The sequence below is a fragment of the Rattus rattus genome, chromosome 18 (assembly GCF_011064425.1).
Source record: "Rattus rattus isolate New Zealand chromosome 18, Rrattus_CSIRO_v1, whole genome shotgun sequence".
Taxonomy (NCBI): Eukaryota; Metazoa; Chordata; class Mammalia; order Rodentia; family Muridae; genus Rattus; species Rattus rattus.
Genome location: NC_046171.1, coordinates 30,058,664 through 30,078,876, shown reverse-complemented (window position 1 = coordinate 30,078,876; position 20,213 = coordinate 30,058,664). Strand labels below are relative to the sequence as shown.

At 41.2% G+C, this 20,213-nt stretch overlaps 1 protein-coding gene across 2 annotated transcripts in view; it reads right to left on the bottom strand.

Annotated features, from left to right (window-relative positions):
• Positions 1 to 12,476: 12,476 nt before the first annotated feature.
• The window catches only part of Slc35f1 (solute carrier family 35 member F1), a 384,770-nt gene continuing 377,033 nt past the window's right edge, over positions 12,477 to 20,213 (bottom strand). For both annotated transcript variants that reach the window (XM_032888242.1, XM_032888243.1), the window contains exon 8: positions 12,477 to 15,876. In XM_032888242.1, coding sequence (XP_032744133.1) covers positions 15,652 to 15,876 — 225 coding nt within the window. In that variant the 3' untranslated portion in view covers positions 12,477 to 15,651. The remainder of the gene's footprint in view (positions 15,877 to 20,213) is intronic.

Genomic DNA, 20,213 nt, shown 5'->3' with positions numbered 1-20,213 from the left:
GTTGGCACTTGGAATCTTTACTTATAAGGCGGGAGAATAGCGATCTTCTAGAATGTGGGATGCCAGTGTTACCATTTGAGTCCTGGCTACAGTCTTCGCAGCGTTCTGCTCTGTATGTCTTCTCGTTTAATCTGCAAAGCAACTGTCAAGGCAAGGTGACATCGCTGATAGTCTCTCACCTCTGAGGAACCCACGGCCAGGCATGTTAAGTAATTCCCCAAAGTAGAGGGAGGCATTGTCTGCTGTCTGCCTCGCCAGTCATGACACCGAAGACTGGAATGCTAGTGCTTATAGGTGATTCTGCCTCGACTTCCAGCTCTCGCTCACCTAATCCTGTTGAATGGGGTGGGGTAGCCATTGCTGCTTCAGGAAAGCATCTGCCTGAAACCTCTGTACATGCTGCTCTCTCTGTCTTCTTCTGCTCTTTATCTTGTCCATCTGACCGCTTCTCCTTACGTCACCAAGTATCCTTTCCCCACATTAGTTTCCGCCACCATCCTCTACCTCACAATTTTACTCCTTTTCAAAAAAAAAAATTTTTTTTATTCCAGTGCTTGGAGAAATGGCTCAGGGGTTAAGTGCACGCGCTCTTCTTTTAGAGGATCTGGGTTTGTTTCCTAGCACCCACACAGGCGCTCACAACTGTGTATAATTCTAGTTCTAGGGAATCAGACTCTGTCTGGACTCTACCTGTAGCAGGCACACACCCAGTTCACAGACATGCGTGCAAGCAAAACACGCATGCATATACAGTATTTTTTTATTAAAATTTGAAAAATTACATGTGTGTGTGTACATGCACCAAAATGCATGTGGAGGTCAGAGGGCATCTTGTGGTAACTGATTCTCACTTTTCCTCACATGAGTCTGGGGGAACCAATAGGTCATCAGGTTTGGCAGGCAAAAATCTTTACCCACCGCGCCATCTTGATCTTAGAGCAGAAACCATTGGTGTTCTGTTCAGGAATTTTTCCCCAGTGCCCATGTGTTCCAGGCTCTTCCCCACTTTCTCTTCTATTTGTTTCAGTGTATCTGGTTTTATGCAGAGGTCTGTGATCCACTCTGATTTGAGCTTTGTACAAGGTGATAAAGATAGATCGATTTGCATTCTTCTACATGCTGACCATCAGTTGAGCCAGCACCATTTGCTGAAAATGCTGTCTTTTTTTTCCATTGGATGGTTTTAGCTCCTTTGTCAAAGATCAAGTGATTATAGGTATGTGGGTTCATTTCTGGGTTTTCAATTCTATTCCACTGATCTATCTGCCTGTCTCTGTACCAATACCATACAGTTTTTATCACTGTTCCTTTGTAATATTGCTGGCGATTCCCCCAGAAGTTCTTTTACTGCTAAGGATAGTTTTCGCCATTCTGAGTTTATTGTTATTCCAAATGAATTTGCAAATTGCTCTTTCTAACTCTATGAAGAACTGAGTTGGAATTTCATGGGGACTGCATTGAATCTGTAGATTGCTTTTGTCAAGATGGCCATTTTTACTATATTAATCCTGCCAATCCATGAGCATGGGAGATCTTTCCATCTTTTGAGATCTTCAACTTCTTTCTTCAGAGACTTGAAGTTCTTGTCATACAGATCTTTCACTTGGTTGGTTAGAACCACAGAGAAGTATTTTGTAGTATTTGTGACTGTTGTGAAGGGTGTCCTTTCAATTGTTAAAGAAGGCAGGCAGAGCATCAGCTTGGAAGGCAGAGTAGCTCATGTGAGGAGGCTCTCGAAAGAGAAAGCAGCTGCTTTTGTTTCTGGAAATTCACCTGCCAGGCCTTTAGTTCTTGCTCGTGATTCGGTGATTGCTAAGTCATAAATTTTTAATAGAATTTAGGGAAAATCTCTCTGATCCATTGATATATACCTAAGCCAAGAACATTTATATGTTTTTGTGTCTTCCTAGCTGGTGTGGAGTTCAAAGGCAGTATAAGATTTCCTGTCTCAAAACCTCCCCTAAGTATGAGGCTACCATCTGGAATCGATTGCATGGTAGGAATTGAACCTTAATACTGTCTTTTACTAGATTAGTGGTTCTCAATCTTTCTAACGCTATGACTCCCCAGCCATAAAATTATTTCATTGTTACTTCATAACTGTAATTCTGCTATGGTTATGAGTCATAATGTAAGCACCCATGGGTTGAGAACTGCTGTTCTACTGCCTTAAGCAGTCCTCAAAGTTTAGATATTTATCTATTAAACCCATTTTACTGTGGACCAGCCATGTGCCAGATACTATTACCAGTACTGAGGAAACGGGAATGAACAGGACTCAATCTCTATGGACACACTGTAGTGGAAGGCAGATTTACTCATGAGTTTACAGAAAAATAAAGATTATTTAAGATAACAGGCAGTGCCAGGCTCAAAGTAGAACAGGACATGGAAGAGTGTGTCTTAGTTCAGGTTTAATGACTGTGAGGTGACACCATGACCAAGGAAACTTTTATAAAAGAAAGCATTTACTTGGGGCCGGCTTACAGTTTCAGAGGTTTGGTCCGTTCTTGTCATTGCAGGGAGCATGGCAGCATCCAGACAGAAATGGTGCTGGGGAAGGAGCTGGGACTTCTACATCTTCATCCACGGGCAGCAGCAGGAGACTGTGTGCCACACTGAATGTAGCTTGAGCAAGGGAGAACTCAAAGCCTGCCTCCATAATGATACACTTCCTCCAACAAGGCCACGCCTACCCCCAAAGGCCACACCTCCTAATAGCACCACTCCCTATGGCCAAGCACTCAAGCACATGAGACAGTGAAGGGAAGCCCTCTGTGGGAGTCAGTGCTGAGATGACCTGTATGAGCATTGCTAGGCTGATGGCACCAAGGGCCATGTGGTGCTCAGGCATCAGTGGTGAGTGAGTGAGGGGAAAGGAGACAAAAGTAGCTGCTAAGAAAGGCAGGGTCCAGGTCTGGTGGGTCTTGAGAGTCATAGTGAGGCCTTTGACTTTGATTCCAATATTGAGAAGGGACACTGAGGTCTTCAGGCAATAAAATGACAGGCTATCATTTACATTTTTTAAAAGATCACATGGTAGAGAATGGAAAGTACAAAGGCAAACGTGGGGAGTGTGTAGGAGGCAGGTAAGGATAGAGAAGAAGGTGGCATGAACGTGGGCAGAAGCATCTGTAGCCAGAAGTCAGAATCAGAACCCCAGTCATTTGCTAGGGGAGATAATGTAGACACTGATACAATGAACGTGTCCAGGGTGAATCTCAGGCATTTGGCCAGAGTCACCAGGTGCTAGAACTGAAAAACAAAAACAAAAACAACCCAAAAAACTGGAAGAAGGGGTAGGGTTTGAAGGGATTGTGAGCTCTACTTTGCCTGTGTTGGTATGGAGACTCGTTAGATCTTCAGACCTGACCTGTTGAACAGGCAGAGAGGTCTACACTGGTGGCTCCTGAGTATGAGGCACCAGCACAAAGCTGGTGTGTGAGGCAGCAGAAATGAGTGAGTTGAGGACAGAGTCATGAATCCAGTTCTATCGTTGTGTCATAGACACAACAGAAGAACCAGAAGAACCGTGGGTGAAGGAAAAGGGTGATCTGGCAGGACCCAGGAGAAAGGGGTTCTGTATGCTGCAGAAGAGCTATCTGAGGGGGGAGGTCAGCTGTACCACGTGCTCCTGTGAGGCTAAGCAGAAAGAAGACAGAAATAATTACAGAACATGGCACATTATGATAACACAGGAGACATGTTGGAGGAGATCAGCCTCTGCAGGCTGGCATGGAACCCCATAGGAGAACTTTGGGACACAGGCCACACCTTCCTTCCAGGTTGACATGCTAATGTTTATTCTCTTGACTGATGATCCACTGTTTCTGTTAGTTTATCAGGGAGAGGAATTTGCCTGTCAGCCTTTCTTTTATCAATGATGAACCACAGGTGTGGTTAGCATAGCTGTTGATGCCGACTGATTTAATATGACGAATTTTCTACTTGGACTGTTTACGCTTTTCCTACGTTGAAAGGCAAAATAAAACAGGGTTCTTGTAGGTAGTTCCTCAGAGATATGAACTTCATGAATCATTTCGTGCTGTTGTGCGCTTAAGTGTCTTTGAAGCCAGTCATTCTAGATTTGGGTTTTGACTTCATCACTTGCTGCATGTGTAATTTTGGCTCCTCTATGTAACTCCTCAATGCTTCCATGAAATCTTCAATGAACTAGCTCTTACTGTAGGATTCGCTCATGCCGTGAGGCTTAAATAATACAATTTTTCTAATAGTTAGACCAGAGCTGTGAACTAGAATAAATGATGCTTATTATAATTACAACTGTTTAATCTATAATGATTTTAAAGTTTCTATTGGCTGAGGTTAATGAGCTGGCTCAGCCAGTAAGTATTTCACATTCAAACCTGAAAAAACCCAAGTTCAGTCTCCTCTAGGGATTGGCTATATTTAAAGGTGGGAGGAGAAAACAAAGTTGTCCTCTGCCCTCCACACACAACCTGTGGCTCACATGCCCTCCTCCTCCTGACACACATCACAAGTGCACAACAATAAGAAATCCATGAAAAAGTTTAAGGTGTAATGACTGAAATTTGAGCTGGGATGTTCCAGGTTAGCAATGATAAAATAGCATCCAAGAGAGAGAAACTCTGATGTCATTCGCCAATATCTACCCCTTGTTACCTCACCTCCATGTTACCCACAAGAGACAAGAGAATCTTCTATAGCTTGAATCTAAAAAATTTTCCTCAAGGCACATGTAATAATGCTTTCTCTCTGCTTAGAAACTTTAAGGTAAACCTAGTGGAAGGTTCCTCAGCCACTGGGGGTAATTCTGGAGTAGTAGAACTCTCCCTTTTGACCATGACTGTGAGGTGAATGAATTTACCCTGCCACGTATACCTGCCATGAGTAGTTACCTCAGCACAGTTCTAAAATCAAAAGGCACACTCCAATGGCTGACGCCTGAGCTGACAGAAAACTGACCAGCTGAAGCTGCCCCTGTGGGTGGCCATCTGAATCCTGGGCAACATTTTATAAATGCTGTGTTAGATTTCTCTTAGAGCCATATGTGGAAAAGTCAGATTTGACAGGTTCTGAGATTTTCCCTGACCAACCGAAACTGGTATCTCAGATCCCACATAGCTTCAGTTATATTTGATAGAGAGGAAGATAGCCTACCTGTTGGGCTTACCTGGGCTTCCGGGGGCTTATTTTTTGGTGACCCACCAGATGCTGGAGAGGGGGGAACCCTTTCTCTTGGCAGAGAAGGATGTTAATACTCGCTAGAAACAAACAACGTAAGGGTAGAAGAATGTTTGCTTTTTATTCTCTAGTAAAAATCGTGCAACCTTACTTCTGCTTCTGCTCTCTGGGTATCCAGGCATCATTGCGTGCTGGGCAAGGATGGGAAGAACCAAGTTTATTCAGACAAATGGGTTCCACAGGATCTTGGCCTGCATGAGTGCTGAGAGAAACATCCCTTTCTGAGAGGTTTTAATGAAACAGCTCTCTTTTGTTTGGGATAACAGGGCTATATAAACCTTGGGGAATGGGTAGGAATTTTTGAGGTGATTGTACATTATTGTCTGATACACAGGTGCTGGGAAATTTTCATTTGCACCGAGAGGGATTCCATCTGCTTGCTGGGCACGTCCTTAGAGGGAGAGAGTTAAACCTGTAGTTTGGCCACCAGGCTACATGACTTCCTCAAGGGTGGCAGAGGTGGGGGTTGTACAGTCTACATGCTCTGAAACATGCAGACCCAGAGCAAGGAAGACAAATCCTACTCCTGCTGGTCTCAGGATGAGATTTTTCAGGTATTGAACACATCTCTACCTCACTCTTGCTCTGGACTGGCTCCCCCAGTCACATGACTTTCTGGTCCAACAATCACGTGGTGCTTGCAATTCAAATAAGATAAAATCAACAACCAAGTAGCTGAAAGATGGTTTCTAGCTTGCAGTTAGAATGAAGTTTTGGGTTCCCCATGGTAAGTCCATACAGTATTACCAGAAGTAACTATAGGCTAATCTCAGTTGTTCTGAATAGCTCAAGTACTAGATTCTTTTCCTATCATATATACCTTGCTTCAATGGGGTCTTGTGACTTTTATGGCACTGGTCTTGGTTTTACCATATTGGATGGACAAGTGAGTGGAACTACACCAGGAAGTCTCTACATTGTTTATTTGTTGCAATTCATCTGTCATCAACAGAACCATCTAGATTGGTGCAAAATATTTGACTTTAAACAATGCTTTCACTTAAAATTGTTTTGAAAGCCAAACTTTCTTGTCCTATGTGTCTGGTCTGCATTTCTAATGTTAAGGTTTTTATTATTTTGGTTCTCTAAAGATAAAATAATATATATGATAAAATGTTTTCAATTCATTGTAATCAAAGGAATCTTTCTCTACATTATCTACCAAGTAAAGCTTCTCTCAAAGATCTTTCTTTGGGTGAGTTAGCCAACTTGTCAGAGTTTTATCTGAGAGTCAGTAAAAAGTATTAGTTAGCAAAGATGCTGTCCACTGAATCTGATTACCTAAGCTTGATCCCCAGAACCTACAAGGTAGAAGGAGAAAACCAATTCTTGCCTTTCTATTTCTGACTTCCACATGTCCCTTTCCATAATCTCACACAAATAACAACAAGTAAAAAATTATTTTATTTGAAAGTTTTGATATCAAAATGTAAGCAAAGGAGAAGTTAAAGTAGCCAATGTTCCCATTGTATAAAATAAGATGTGTTTTCAGGATCAGAATCCAGAATCGACTGTAGTAAAATGTTTCACAGTTGTTATGAATTCCTGCCCTACTGGCATGGCAGAACTGTGGTCCTCTCAAACTTTCAGCAGTTATGGCTTCTCAAAGGAGACCTGTGCAAGATTGGGAATGATACTGTCCAGTCATAGGGATGCTTAAGAGGTCCCACCTCTTCCCAAGGGGTTATCAGAAGTTAATGTTTGCTAGGGAATGGGAAGAGACTCTCCTTGGTGGCGTAACTTCCATGTAAGCTGCTCATAATCCTATAGGTAGCCCCTCAAGCAAGCTTCTATAAGTGAACCCGATAAAATTAAATGTTCAGCAATATAGTCTTGGGTGGAGCCATTTCTTTGTTGGTGCCCTATCTGGGGTTGAGCAGACATTTGTGTCTCCATGAGAAAAATTGATATAATAGTGTTTAACTAATGTAGGACTCTTGTATAACTGACAGGTAAACACACTGGGGAAAATCCTATAATCAAAAACAAACAAAACACTAAACAAAACACTAAAATCAAACCATGGTTTGATTTTAAAATCACTCTCGTTTAGAAGCCAAAGTGGTTTTACTTAATAAATACACAGTGTGATTATTTAATAAAACAATCCTATCACATCCTTTAAAACAAATGTTCACACATCCCAGATACACTGCCTTAGATGTAGCCATGTTGTGGTTTGCCCTGAAGCTATCTGTATTTTGATGCTAATTCCACTGCCCCAAGGACAGCTGCCTAGTCACATACTCAGGAATCAGGTGACTTCACCAGAACCTTCTCCCCATTGAATTTGTAAAGTACAGATGAGGGCAGGTACAGGATAGAAGGAGGCCTGTCATTGGATGAGAAGGAAGGATGGGGGGGAGAGAAGTTTGAAGGAAGGGGAGGAGAATGGAACAGAAAGGAAGAGACAGGAGGGAGAGAGAGAGAGAAGCCATGGCAGGAGAATGGAGGCTGACGTAAAGATTCCACTCTGTGTATCTACAGGTTGTGATTAATGTTCTCAAGGAATGGATGGTGCTGGGCTTTGTATGTTTAAGTGGGCAATTATATCTTATCAATTAGATCTAAGATTATTGTGTTGTGTGTTCTTTTATGTGAGGGTTTGAGTGTAGGAAAGTGTGCGGTGGCAGGAGAAACTGGGCCGCCACGCAAATTTGAGATGTGTTTCCACCCAGATATCTAGCAGATATCTTGGGGCACCACGGTGTGGGCCCAGCAAGGTAAAAGACAACCATGCTTTTTTTATTCTTATATTTTTACAACAACATAGCCACCCATGATCCATTGAGTTTTCTTGCTTTCCTAAATGACTTTAACCAAAAAAAAAAAAAAAAAAAAAAAAAAAAAAAAAAAATCAGGAACAGTCACATCTGAGTTCTGATGCACAGAAAAGTGCAGGAATGCTTTTTCCTGAGCAGTTCAATGATGTTGCCATCAGTAACAGACTAGCAAAGCAGAAAGTCCAGGCTGAGATAACAGTCTACAACGGATGGGGTCAGCGAGCCCAAGGGAAAGAGCCTTCTTCTCCTCCGAAATATTGGAGCAAAATGAACCCTTCAGTCAAATGTCCCCTGAAGGGTAGGGATGGAGGGAAATCAAACCCACTGAGCACCAGATGATATCACTGAGTCTTTTAAAGTTGCAAAAGCAACAGCCCCTGTCTAAGGAATTCATGGCTCTATATAGTTGTCTTATCTGTAGAAGTTTTCCGTTGGCGATAAGGCTAAAACTTCCGAAGGGTAAATATCTCCCCATCTAATTAAATGCTCTTGCAGGAGTGGGCCAGAAAGTTTTGACTCAGCGTTGTCTCCAGTGTTTACTCTAGTTTTCCACTCTGTGTCTACGCTTAGATTACAATGAAGAGCGAACTTAGTTGATGGTTAGAAGTTAGGAATATGGATCAAACTGTCATCATTCTTCCCCTACGCCTGCCGAATGGATTTCCCACATTAAGTTGTCTGCTATCTTTGACAATTCTCTCTTTTAATTAAAAAGGAGCCTGATAGGCAAAATCCTGGGCACACAAAGTTGTTCTGTGATTCACTCACCCATTTGTATGCATGTGCGACCTATTTAGCTTTTAAAATCTCATTTAATGCCAAAAAAAAACTACATTGGAAAATTCAAACAAAAGCTCCCAGGGAGCCCCGTAATGAGACTGGTTTGATTATGCCAGTGATTAGGCCATTTCCTCTCCCAGTAATTTCATTTAGAACAGTAGTCATTTTAAAAACAAGTAGATGGCTTTATTGCTTTGCTCGTTTGCTAGGAAGCTGGCAAGTAGCCAGCCATCTGTGAAACTGCAATTATTACCATTACTTAAAATGTATTGGACCTCTTCAGGTACCATCGAAATAATTCCTGCCTACAGAAACATGACCAAGGAAGGCAAGAAGACAAATACCAAATACGTTTGATCACCCCATGCTTCAATCCCAAGCCTGAAATCCCAGTAATTGTATTTGTGCTTGTTGCTTGAAAAATGAGAGTGGCTTAGGTTATGGTCTACTTTTTGGGCTTTAGGAGTTGACTTCTTTCCCAGGTGGAGCATACATTCATTTACACACAAATTCATTCATCATTCTACACATCTTATGCCTAGCGGTGTGTCCATTGATGATGTTTGTGATGTTGCTCAATGGGACTCTCCTCTCTTCTCCACCACTCCTGACCACAGGTACTTAAATAGCCCAGGCTGCAGGTGCTCTCCACAATCCCTGACAGAAACTAGGGTTTGCATTCAGAAGCAATATTAAGTGCTTTTTCCAACAGCAGTAGGATGTTTTATAGTGGTTATGGATCTCCATGCAGAGGTAAGACCTGGCTGTTGGTCTCCTGAACTTTCAGCAGCCATCATTACTAACAGAAGACTTGCACAAGACCGGGAACACTACTGGGAACTCAGTAAGCACTTATGGTCCTGGGCAGCAATATCCTTGTTCTGACTCAGGGCCATCTAATGGCAAGAAGACATGGCTACGTGCTGTCTTGCCAGCTAGCCATGGGTAGGGATGAACCATTCATGTAGTTTATGTCTTTAAAGTCAGGGTGACTATATTTCCACACTGATTGGCACAGAGCAGAGCTGTACCTGTTGTCTGTGTATAATTATCAATGTCTGCCTTGGTACTGGAAGTGTTAATGAACCATATGATGATTCACACACTCAGCCTACTTTCACTCTTACAGATTTTGTCTATAGGTGATTCATTTTAACTTGCATCATCAGTTTGAGATGAGTTCAGGAAGACTAATTTTCAATATATGTGTGTGTGTGTGTATGTATGTATGTATTTATCTTTCCTATTGTGGAATTATTTTTCAGTTTGTGAGATTCGATGAACAAGCCCTTCGCTCATTCAGATGGATGCTGCTAATTCTGTAGCCTATTCCAGGATATCTGCTTCCTTTGATCATTTGTAGGCCTTGTTTATCAAGATGTTATCATGTTTGGAGGAGACATGGTTAGCTGTCTGAAGAGTGACATTCAGTATCTTGTTCTCTCAGGTCACAATCCAGGACACCTGGATGGAGCAGAGATTTCCTGCTGTAGTAGATAATTTTTTTTAAATAAACAGTTTTAATCCCATAGAGAATAAAGGGCTAACATCTTTCATAGATGGCCCCTAGTGAGCCCTTTAGTTGCAGAAATGAGAGGTGGGGGGGACTATCAATAAAAAAATGAGTAATAAAAAGCACAATTCAGAATGTTTGATATAAATGTAAAATGGTATTTGAAAGGAAAGAATTTGGTTGTCTCGTACCTCAGCTCTGAGCCTGAAGGTCTTTGTAAGTGATTTTTTTTTAAGTCCCCTAGAAGCAGGAACTTGAGTGTATATGTTGATTTTTTTCCTCCAATTCCAAGAACAGGAGTTTTATAAGATTTAAAAAAAGTTAAGAGAATAAAGACAGGCAACATTTTGTAACAGAATTGCTTGTGTTTGTACTTCGTATTTGTGGTTTTGAAGATAGATTATAACAAAATAAGATGGACAAATGGCTTCCATATGCTGGGTATTTTGCTGGGCACCGAACTATTAATTGGATTTTTACATATTGGTTGGGCTATTACATCACATATTACCATTCATTTTCTTGTGGGACATGGAGAAAATCTAATCAATGACAGCTGTCTTGGGAATTTTAGAGTTATTTTGCTTTCCTTTTTACTAATTGTTATCAAATTCAAATGCTTCCTCACCTTCCTGTTGCCTGAGCTCATGAGTATTTAGGAAATCAGGTTCTCTCTCTAAAGAAAACGATAACTCATTAGAGAAGCAGGTGTAACCTAACATACACCTTGATTTTCTACTAGAATTTGTCCACAATCTTTTGAAATTCTTGACCTCTGGGCTGGGCTGGGGTTCAACTTCGTTTCATCTTTGATCAAAGAGCTTGCTAAATAAAATGAAATAGTATTTCAGAGAAACATTTACAAGGAAAAGTATTTTTTTGAAGCAAATTATTTATGTTAACTACCCGATGTTAATTTACACTTTGTAAAGTATTTTACAAAGCACTTGATGTGAGGTTGGTCATGTTTGCTGGAAAATCATTGAAAAATATTGTGACATTCCTATCCCCTTCAGGGCTATCAATCCTTTCCCAAACTCTTCCATAAAGGTTCTCAAGCTCCATTCAATGTTTGGCTGTGGGTCTCTGCATCAATTTGAGTCAGTTTCTGGGTAGAGCCTCTCTGAGAATGGTCACACTAGAATCTTGTCTGCGAGCATAGTAAGATATCATTAACAGTGTCAGGGATTGGTGCTTGCCCATGGGATGGGTCTTCAATTATTGCTTAGTCATTCCCACAGTCTCTGTGCCATCCCTGTCCCTGCAATTCTAAGACCAAGAGAATCAACCTGAATTATTGGGGGCTTTCAAAGATGAACTACCAAGCAAAGATGAGACACAGGTTGAATCTTTCATCCCACCCCAGCACATATGTAACAGAGGTGCAGCTTCATGTAGGGTCCAAAAACCTGGAACAGGAGGTATCCCTGCTGTGGAATACATTCTTCTTGCTGGGCTGCCTTGTCTGACCCCAGTGGGAAAGGATGCATCTAGCCCCTCAGATACTTGATGTGCCAGGATGGGGGATACCCATGTTTTGGCCTCCACCCGCTCAGAGGAGAAGGGAAGGGACTGTGGAAGGGGGACTTAGAGGAGGAAGCAATCTGTATGTAAAGTGAATGTGAATATATAGCTCAGACACACAGTCGCCCTGATTTATTTATTTTTAAAGGACAGATTGTGAACATAACTGACAAGGATGTACAAAGTAAATACATGTACTGTCTACTCTGGATTCTTCATGGGTAGGTTGAAAGCAGTTACCTGGGGAGAGGTAAGTGTTAGGTTCTCTATAAGCTATGAGCAGGAATCTGGATACTCTAGACTCACAGATGTCCTAGTCTGGGAGAATGCTCCTGGACTCAGTATTTTCTTCTTCATAAGAGGCCATTTCTTAGGAGTAGCTTTCCACTATCCCACATAAGTTGTCCTCGTGGACTTGAAAGTTGTATCCCCCACAGCCTTCTTTAGTATCCTAAATTCAATGACCAATGTGTCTAATTTGACTTTTTGAAACTGTAGTTCAGAGACTCCTCTGTTCCCAATTTGTAACTATTTTCCTTTTTGTTTCAGACTTGTGCTTGTTTCTCTGCTGTTTTTGCTATTTCCAGCATCTCGAGGGAGCTGGGATCATGGCTGCTACAGTGCAGACAAACACACGAGACAGCCAGCCGTGTGGTGCTTTCGTAAAGCATTTACTTTTATTTGAAAACATCATACAGGTGTTACATTGCCACAGCCAGTCCATGGGGGGGAACATGCAAATAAAAAAGGTAGATCGCTTGTTCAGATTCCCAGTGTAAAGTTCTTTTCTTTTCTTTTCTTTTTGAAAAATTTGGTTCCATTGCGGTGTCAGGATTAGTGTGCTTCGTTATGTGGTGTGAAGATAAACTTCTACCCATGGGGTAAAATCCGTGCTGATTGCTAGCTGGGGACTACTAAATGGTTACAAATCAAAAATAAATGCCAAACAAACGATACTACAAGCTTGTCAGAAGGTTAATAGCACAAGTTAGCAATACCTAAACTAAACATTGAAATATTTTCATGGGACACAGTGGTGTGAAGTTGTCCATTTCTTGGTCTACCCGGATAGGTGTTCAAAGCTGTGAGGAGGTCTAACCAGAGCAAGTCTCCATTGAGAAAGTGAACCACTCATCTCTGGTAGCGTTTAAGAGAGCTATTATTTGCTTCTTATCAACTTCATACAGAGGACCGTTCTCACCGATTGAGGAGAAAAGAGTGGTAGATTAAAATGCCAAAATTCTTGCTGGTGACTACTGAAGTTACAAATCTCAGAACCTAAAACTGTTACAGTTAATATTAACCTATTCCCACTTCCCGCCCCATTCTCAAACCACCAATGCTTTCAGGCTGAAAACATTGTTCTTTGCAACGTTTTGTCCTTTTTCCCTTAAGGGTCAATCCTAAACTCCTAGTCTTGGATGAGCCCATGTTACCAGCTTTATGAATGGAGACAAACCAACACAGGTACACTAATGTCTGATCACAAAGACATCAGATAACAAACAGAATACAGTGAGTTCATCCTGATATTCACACTTGGTTTCCATACAATGGAGTCAATTAAAACATCCTATAAAATGGTCCAGACGGCCACCGTCAGCCATCGATTAATTGCAAACCTTTTCAAAATGTTAACTTTAAAACTATTCCCAGTCTACTGAATGGACTTGGAAATGATTTCAGCCGTTTGTTTCTCGTTAGAGTTTACAGAGTGTCTACAAATGAGTGTCATAAAAATGAATCCAAAAGACAAAGACATTTGGCTTAAAATAAATACTAAAAATGCAACAAATCAAGTAAATTATGCAAACCAAAGGAATGTAAACAAAAATAAAACCACAGTCATTAAAGGTCTTCAGATCTGAATGGACAAAATACTCAGAGAAAGGTATTTAATTGGCTTAAAAGGTAGCAGAGAGCAGATGTTGGCAAGGTTATTATGATGTAATGTGTAACTTTAGCACAAACCTTTCTCTCCCATGCCCACCCCATCCCAATAAAGAAAACCTATTTCCAAAGGGGCTGAATGTGAAACCTGCATACCAGGGAACAGTTTTATTTTCTATCTCCTAGGTCAGGACTAAATAATTTAGAGGGGAAAGTTATATTTTCCAGTGGGGGAAAAGTTAAAGCTGAGTGACAGCCTTCAAGCACATTACTTATTTAGTGAATGTGTTGTTCTCATGAGACTTATCAAAGTAGATCATGTGACTCCTCACAGAAGAAGACAGAGCAAAGAGGCCAAGGGCCTGCTGGTAGAGAGCCTGGGAGCTTCTGCCTGCCACGTTTAGGACTTGTTAGGGTCCCATTACAATCTGGTCTTACTTTATGAGACACCCTGCCCCCCCCCAAGTGTTTTGTTTTGCTTGTTTGCTTAAAATAGGTTGACTTCAATTGGCTCAGATTCCATAAACATTTATACAAACCCTGCAACTCTATCAAGGATCCATTTGAATGGTATTGAAGCCAGCCAAGTTACAGAGAACGTCCCCTCTGACACATGACATTTTTTCTACATTCTAAAGGTCCGTGGTGTTTAATTTTCTGTGTTTGGAGCAGGGGGTGTGTTGGAGAGACATTCTTGAAGACAACGGAACTGACTAACCTAGTGATGTATCAAGCTTTATAGGAATACTGTAGCATTCTTTGTGAGTAGAGCTGCTTTTCCTTATATTCTGCCATTAGGTGGGTATTGGGTATGACCAAATTGCCAGACTCTTCGATGGTGATGCCTTCAATGACTAAGTGACCAGAGCATAAACTACTGACAGATATTTCTCCAGACTAGTACCTTGACTCCAAGAGGTGTCACGAACAGTGAGACTCCACAATGAAGACAATGTCCATGTTGGCATACTTCCAGAAAGGTACTTTAGGTACTATACTAAGAGGGTGGAGGCCATGGCTTTTCCAGTGCCTTGATTAATTTCCATGACATCATTAAGAAAAAAAAGTGAAAATAAAAACTAATTTTTGAGGAGAGCAATATAGGGAAAGACAGAAAAGGAAATTAAAAATGTAGAACCCTAAACATAATCCACATTTCTAGGTTTCTTTAAGCCACAAAAAAGGGACAGTCCCTATTATGTAGTCACAGGGCTTGATTAGATGAATCTCTTGGGCCAACAGAAAGCCATTGGCCTGGAATAAGCAGAAAATGAAATATAAACTGGTTAAAATGTTTGTTTTTATATCTATTCCTAGAATAGAGAATTATATGGTCAGTTTCCCCTCCCCACAAGGGTCACAGCACAAAATCCCCCATTGAACAGGAAATCCAACAGGTGACAGAGGAAACTATTTGTCACAAGGTCACCAGGATGGGCAAACTTCTGTGGCATGCATCACTCATCTATCTGTGCAAAGCGAACAAACAAACAAACAAACAAACAAAAAGTATGATTCTTAAAAAGTGACTTGCCATAGAAAAGTGGGATTTATGTTAAGCAGGTGAGGGTCTGGCAATAATTCCCATCAAGAATAAAAAAAACCTCCTGAAAGTCGGTGTAATAACAGTAACAATTGATAATAAAGATCATAGTAACAATGATACTTGGTTTTGATTCAAAATTTTTCACAGTAATCAATGGAGGGATGGGGGCTGGATCGGGATACACACTACCAAAGCCTCTCTCTGGGTCAGGTGGATTGAAGCCTGTGTCTCCAGTGGTCTCCAGCTTCTTCCTTTAAAGGAGCATCAGCTACCTTGCAGTCCACCTGTGAAACTGTACCTCCTAAATACCTTTCTCTATGTACAAGACAGAGATGATGAGCAAACACACAGCCTCTGAGTTGTCCTCAGTGGGCAGGGCAGGTCTCTCCCTAGGCGACACGAACATGAGGCTCTTCTTCTGTTTCCTGGCCCAGGCTGGTGTAGGTGACTGAAGGCTCTACCTGAGCCGTGCTGGGTAAGTCCGAGACAGGTCCTGAAGGGTTACGGAACTGCTTGTACACTCGGGGATCCTGGGCTATGTACGTGGAGGTGGAGGAATACAGCACCAGCCCGATGAGGATGGTGAAGAAAGACAGGAGGTAAAGACCTGAAAACTGAAACACAACAGCAAGGTGATTTAATAGCAAAGTGTAGCCACCGACAGGCTAATGATATCCAGGGTCGGAGACGCTGCCTAGCGGAGGAACACGCAACTTGATAAGGTAGCTGATTTTCTTGATGGAAAGTGAATGTTCTCCTAAACTGGCTTTGTCTTATTGATTTTCTTTGTCTTTGTTTTTTCTAGGCCTCGTGGCTAATGAGAGGAACATTTAGCTAATTTTTCCTAAAGTACCCATCTGAGTACCCAAATTACTTGGGAAGGCTAGTTAAGCACAACTTAGAATACATCAAATTCAAAGCAAAAAAAAAAAAATCTCCAACATCACTCGGTAAAGTTGGTTGCCTATGGCCTCATTAAACCTAGAAGAAATATAGATATTTCACTGACGACCGTAAGGAAGCTACCGGCAAAGACACTTCACTGACGACAGCGGCAGGGCACCCTGCTTCACATTAATTCGATGCAGACATGATTTGTCTCCCCAGTAAGGACTATTATTGACCTCAGTGACTATTGCTGCAAGCTAAGATTATCCTTGGGCAGGAAGAATCCCCGAAATACAGCATTGCTCCACTAGTCATCAAAAAGCAAACCAATCAGGATCGAATGCACTGTGTTATTCTTCCTAAGCCATTCGATTGACAGTTCAGAGGGGTTTTCCTTCTGTTGTTGTTTGTTTTGTTGTTTTGCTGTGTGTGCTGGAAGAGGGGTTGATATAGGTTTATAACATCAAGAAGGCTTTTGCAAAGTCATGATCTTGGACTTTCTTCGGGAGATATGTTGGGTAGTTTATCAGAGGAGAATAAGGTTAGAAGGCAATAATTGCCAATTTTCTTGTTTTACTCACTCACCCCTTCGTGGTTTCAAACAATGTCTTCTGTGCCTAAGACATGCAGCTACATATCGAAGAACTAGAACTGTAAAAATAAACCTAGCTCTTACCATCAAGGACTTGATAGGCCGTGGAGAAACAGAAGTACGCACAGATCAAAACAATACAATACAATTAGGACACACCAAACCTCATTTTACTTCATTGCTATCAGCCCAGTTGTAGAGAGAATCTGCTGTGGAAGCTTCACTTGTCAATAAAAATGCCTATAGTCAATGCGGAAATAGGAGGTGGGAGTTCTGGTGGGAAGAGAGAGGATTCTGGAATAGAGATGGATGTAGGAAAGGAGATTGGACCCCAACGATGATGAAGATGCTCACATGAAACTGAGGACCAGGTAACCAGCTACGTGCCATGAGTTAGAATAGAATAAATGGGCAACTGGAGTTATGAGGTAGTTGGGGAACAAGCCAAGGGATTAGCCTAGGAATTTATTCATGTTTAAGAAGTCTCAGAGTCATTAGTTTGGGAGCAAAGAGGATGAGTGGACAAACACAGTTCCAGATGGCTCCAACTCCACCTAGTCTTGGCCACTGTGGCAGTTTGAGTGAGAATGCCCCCCATATATTTGAATACCTGGTCCCCAATTTGTGAAGGATTAAGAGGTGTGGCCTTCTTGGAGGAAGTATGTCCGGGGGACCAGGCTTTGAGGCTTTAAAAGCTCACCACAATCACAGCTCTGTTTGCTTCATAGTGGTCTGAAGATGTGAGAGTTCCCAGCTACTGCTCCAGGGCCATGTCTGCCTGCCTGCTCCCATCCTTCCCACCACGATGATCATGGACTCACTCTCTAAAACTGTAAGTCTCAAATACATGCTTTCTCCTGTATGTTGCCTTGGCCGGGTATCTTATCACAGTATCTTAGCTCATCCTTTAGAACAGCTATTTTCAACCTGTGGTTTGTAACCCACTTGGTACTTGAAGACCCTTTCACAGGGGTCAACTACAAATCCTGCCTATCTGATATTTACATTGTGTTTCACAACAGTAGCAAAATTACAGTTATGATGTAGCAACAAAAGTAGTTTTATGGTTGATGTTCACCAGGACATGAGGAACTGTGTTAAAGGATCCCAGCATTAGGAAGGTTGAGAACCACTCTTCTAGAAGCAGCAGGTGGTAAACAGAGAAAGATGCACTGGAAAAGCAGAAGACAGGAAAGCGATCCAGAGAGCTTGAAGGTAAGTTACACTGTGTAAATGAGTTGGTTCAGCCGAGGGAAAGGCAATTTTAGAAATGACACAGAAAAAAAACAATGCCCTTGTGGCTAAACATCTCACTACACTGTACCTTCTCACCATCTTTTTTTTTTTTTTGTCTGCAGGACCAAGGTACCTAAGACTAAAGGCTGTTTTCTGATTTTCTTCCTACAGCACTCTCCTCTCTGTTCCCCAATCCCTTTTTTTCTCTTCCTGTCAGATGACAACACTTCTGAATGTGGATTTATATACTAGACCCAACTTGGAGCAGATCCACTTAATTAGGTTGAAATAATTAATTAGGTGTTCCTTAGTGAAAATAAATGTGCCTTTCTTCTCTGAGTCACAATTTTTAAAAATCAGGGAAAGAAGATGAGCATCCCAGCACTGTTTTTCACGATCCCAGGAAGCTAGTTCATCTCCAGACACACCTCCTGAAATCCACATCCTTTATCTGGCCCTTAGCACACACATCATGGCTTTACTCCTAACATCATCATTGTTTTTAATGTTTTATGAATGACTCTTGATACTCTGCTCGTAGGCTTTTGTTTCAAGCAAAGACCATTCTGTGGCCTTAGGTACTTCACTGCTCTTGCTGGATCTGTAAACAGGGGGGCCAACAAAGGCACTTTGCAGTTACCACTGTCTTCTAACCCTCAAACTAGAGGCAAGTCTTAGCTCTAACTCTTCCTAGATGTGATTCTTGGTAAACTTTTTGTAGTTTCCAGGTCCAAGTTTCCACATCAACGAATGCCTGTACTGTGCACAATCCCTCTAAAGATCAAATTAGATAAAACATGTGAAGTACTTGGAACAGCCACCTTGCCACAGACATGCAATTCATATTAGGTTCATTGCCACTGTTATAGCCTATTCATTTATATGATTGTGGAATAAATCTACAACTGGGTATTTTCTTGGGAATAGCTTCAGTATGACAGCACTTAGTGTATTTCCAATTCATTTCTACTTTATATATAATTCACTCTAATTTTTTCTCAAAAGATGAATAGCATGTAACTCCATACAACAGGATCATCTTGGAAGTTACTCAAGAGGTTTTATTAATACACAGTAGATAGAGTTTTCATTTCTCCCAAAAAGGAATAGCCTGGCAAACATTGGTATTAATCACAATAAATACTGGATATCATACATGGTGACAGAAACATTTGACTTATTTTTCAAAAGGCAAGATGTTTCATTTTCTCCTGTCATTTTTTAGCTTTCTTAAAAAAAAAAAGAGAGAATTCTGATGAGGTCCACTGTTCTGGATGTCACATTTACAGAATATTTGTTTCAAAAGCCAATCAGGCAAACAAAACTTCTGTGTGATCTAGTGTACCTAACTTACTAATTGCAGAATTGTATGTACTTTCCGTCCTATAAGCACGGAGAACAGGACTGTTCCTGGGACTGAGTGAGGTGAGAGCTTCGTACACTTTAGCCAAGGTGCCTCTCAGGGAGAAGCTTGCCTCCACTGAGAAACAAGAACTGTGGATCCTCTGATGAGAGGCTCTGTCTGAATCTGGTTTGTTACCACTGGTCTGTGCCAATAGTTTTTTGAGCCAAGGAAACCAAATAGGCCTTGTTCCAGAGAATTATAAACACAAACATATTGGTGTGGGACTGCCTAATTTTGCTACTGCATTAAACTGAAAAAAATTCGTTATTATTAGTCTTATTAAAATATGAACGTTTGACTTTGGGCTTACTAACTGGAATAGATGACAGTTGATAGACAAGCATTTTCCAAACACTTTCCAACCCCCAAGTTTATCCTGTTGTGTCTCACCTTTTCATCTCTCTTTCTTTTGTCTTACTTTTTGTTAGAAAAGCAAAAGATCTAACTCATGCTAGTTAGATATCACAATACTCCTTTCTTCTATAAACACCTTGAAAGATACCAAACGTTCAACACTCCTCACTATCTTCTGAAGTTCACCAGGATCAGATGTTTCTAGAGAGTACAAATACTTCCTCCTAATGCCCTCCAACTATTCTTTCATTGGGTAATTCAAACCCGAAATCCATTCTAATATAATCAGGGCAGAAAGGAAAGGGGCTTAGTTAGAATGCCAAATGGATTGTCTATCCAAATTGAAAAACCAAGGTGATATTAAGATTTGCTATTCATAAAATGATTTATTCTCTAGGAATCCTTAGTCATTTGAAAGGAGTGAAGTGGCCTTGAGGTTCTCATCCTCTCTGGATACCTAACATTATCATCCCTGA